The sequence below is a fragment of the Penaeus monodon genome, chromosome 41 (assembly GCF_015228065.2).
Source record: "Penaeus monodon isolate SGIC_2016 chromosome 41, NSTDA_Pmon_1, whole genome shotgun sequence".
Classification (NCBI taxonomy): domain Eukaryota; kingdom Metazoa; phylum Arthropoda; class Malacostraca; order Decapoda; family Penaeidae; genus Penaeus; species Penaeus monodon.
The window spans coordinates 28,402,715-28,403,736 of NC_051426.1; the positions used below are offsets into that span (position 1 = coordinate 28,402,715).

Here is a 1,022-nt window from a genome sequence, read left to right on the forward strand (position 1 = left end):
TTATTTATTATTTATGATGGATATCTTCATGGAATGAAGCAAGAAGCAAGTAGAAAAAAATTGCTTACCCTTATATGAATTATATCTATATATTTTATGCCTGAAGAAGATCATGTTTGTAAATAAATCTTTTACTAAACCAGATTAAATGCAAACAAGGAAAACCGGCTGACAATTACTAGGGAAATATACAGGAAAAATGTTTATCGAAAAAACTAAATTTTAAAAACAACGAAATCTACTTGTTTTTTCAAAAGATAACTAAGAAATCCACTGATATCTTGTAAAAATAAGTACACTCATTAATAAAGAGAAGAGGAGTTGAAGAAGAAAGAGGAAGAGGAGGAGGAGGGACAAGAAAAGGAAGAATAAGAGGAAGAGAGTAAGGAAGAGCAGAAAGGATAAAAGGAGGAAGAAAAACAAGAAAGTGAAGGAGAGAGAAGAAAAGAAGCAAGAAAAGGACGACGAAAAAAAAGGCAAAAAAAAAAAAAAAACCTACAGTAATGGCAATAACCTTATTTAAAATTCCCGCGCTAAGGGAGGGCTCAGTGCCATCTGGCGGCGGAAGTCAACAACTGGATGTCAACAAAACCAGCTGATTTTTACCACTTTTATGAAGGAAGAAATACGATGGCGATTAAGTAGTATCAGTCATGTGGGTCAAACCAGAGGAAGTGCTGATGGCCGGGGGGTTCTGGTGAGTAATGGAATTGCATAGCGTGCAACAGAGTGATAAACGGAGCGAAACGAGAAGAGGGAGAGTGAGTTAGATTGGGATATGCAAAGGTTGTATACGCCCCTTCTTTGCTTAATATGCAGAATGACGTATAAGGAAATTTTGATTTATTTTCCTCCTTTTGGGTAGATTGACGTTTATTTCTCTTTTAATACGTGCACTAAAGAATAACCCGAGGCAATTTATCCTTCCATGATGAATATCTTTGTTCTAACACAGAACGTAATTACGTGATGAATCAGGTATGACTAACAATGAGGAAATTATGAATGAGCTGCATTATATC

At 35.5% G+C, this 1,022-nt stretch overlaps 1 protein-coding gene across 1 annotated transcript in view; it reads left to right on the plus strand.

Annotated features, from left to right (window-relative positions):
• Positions 1-423: 423 nt before the first annotated feature.
• The window catches only part of LOC119598517 (TBC1 domain family member 9-like), a 30,223-nt gene continuing 29,624 nt past the window's right edge, over positions 424-1,022 (plus strand). Inside the window, exon 1 of the mRNA XM_037948142.1 lies at positions 424-697. Within this exon, the coding sequence (XP_037804070.1) occupies positions 654-697 (44 nt within the window). The 5' untranslated portion in view covers positions 424-653. The remainder of the gene's footprint in view (positions 698-1,022) is intronic.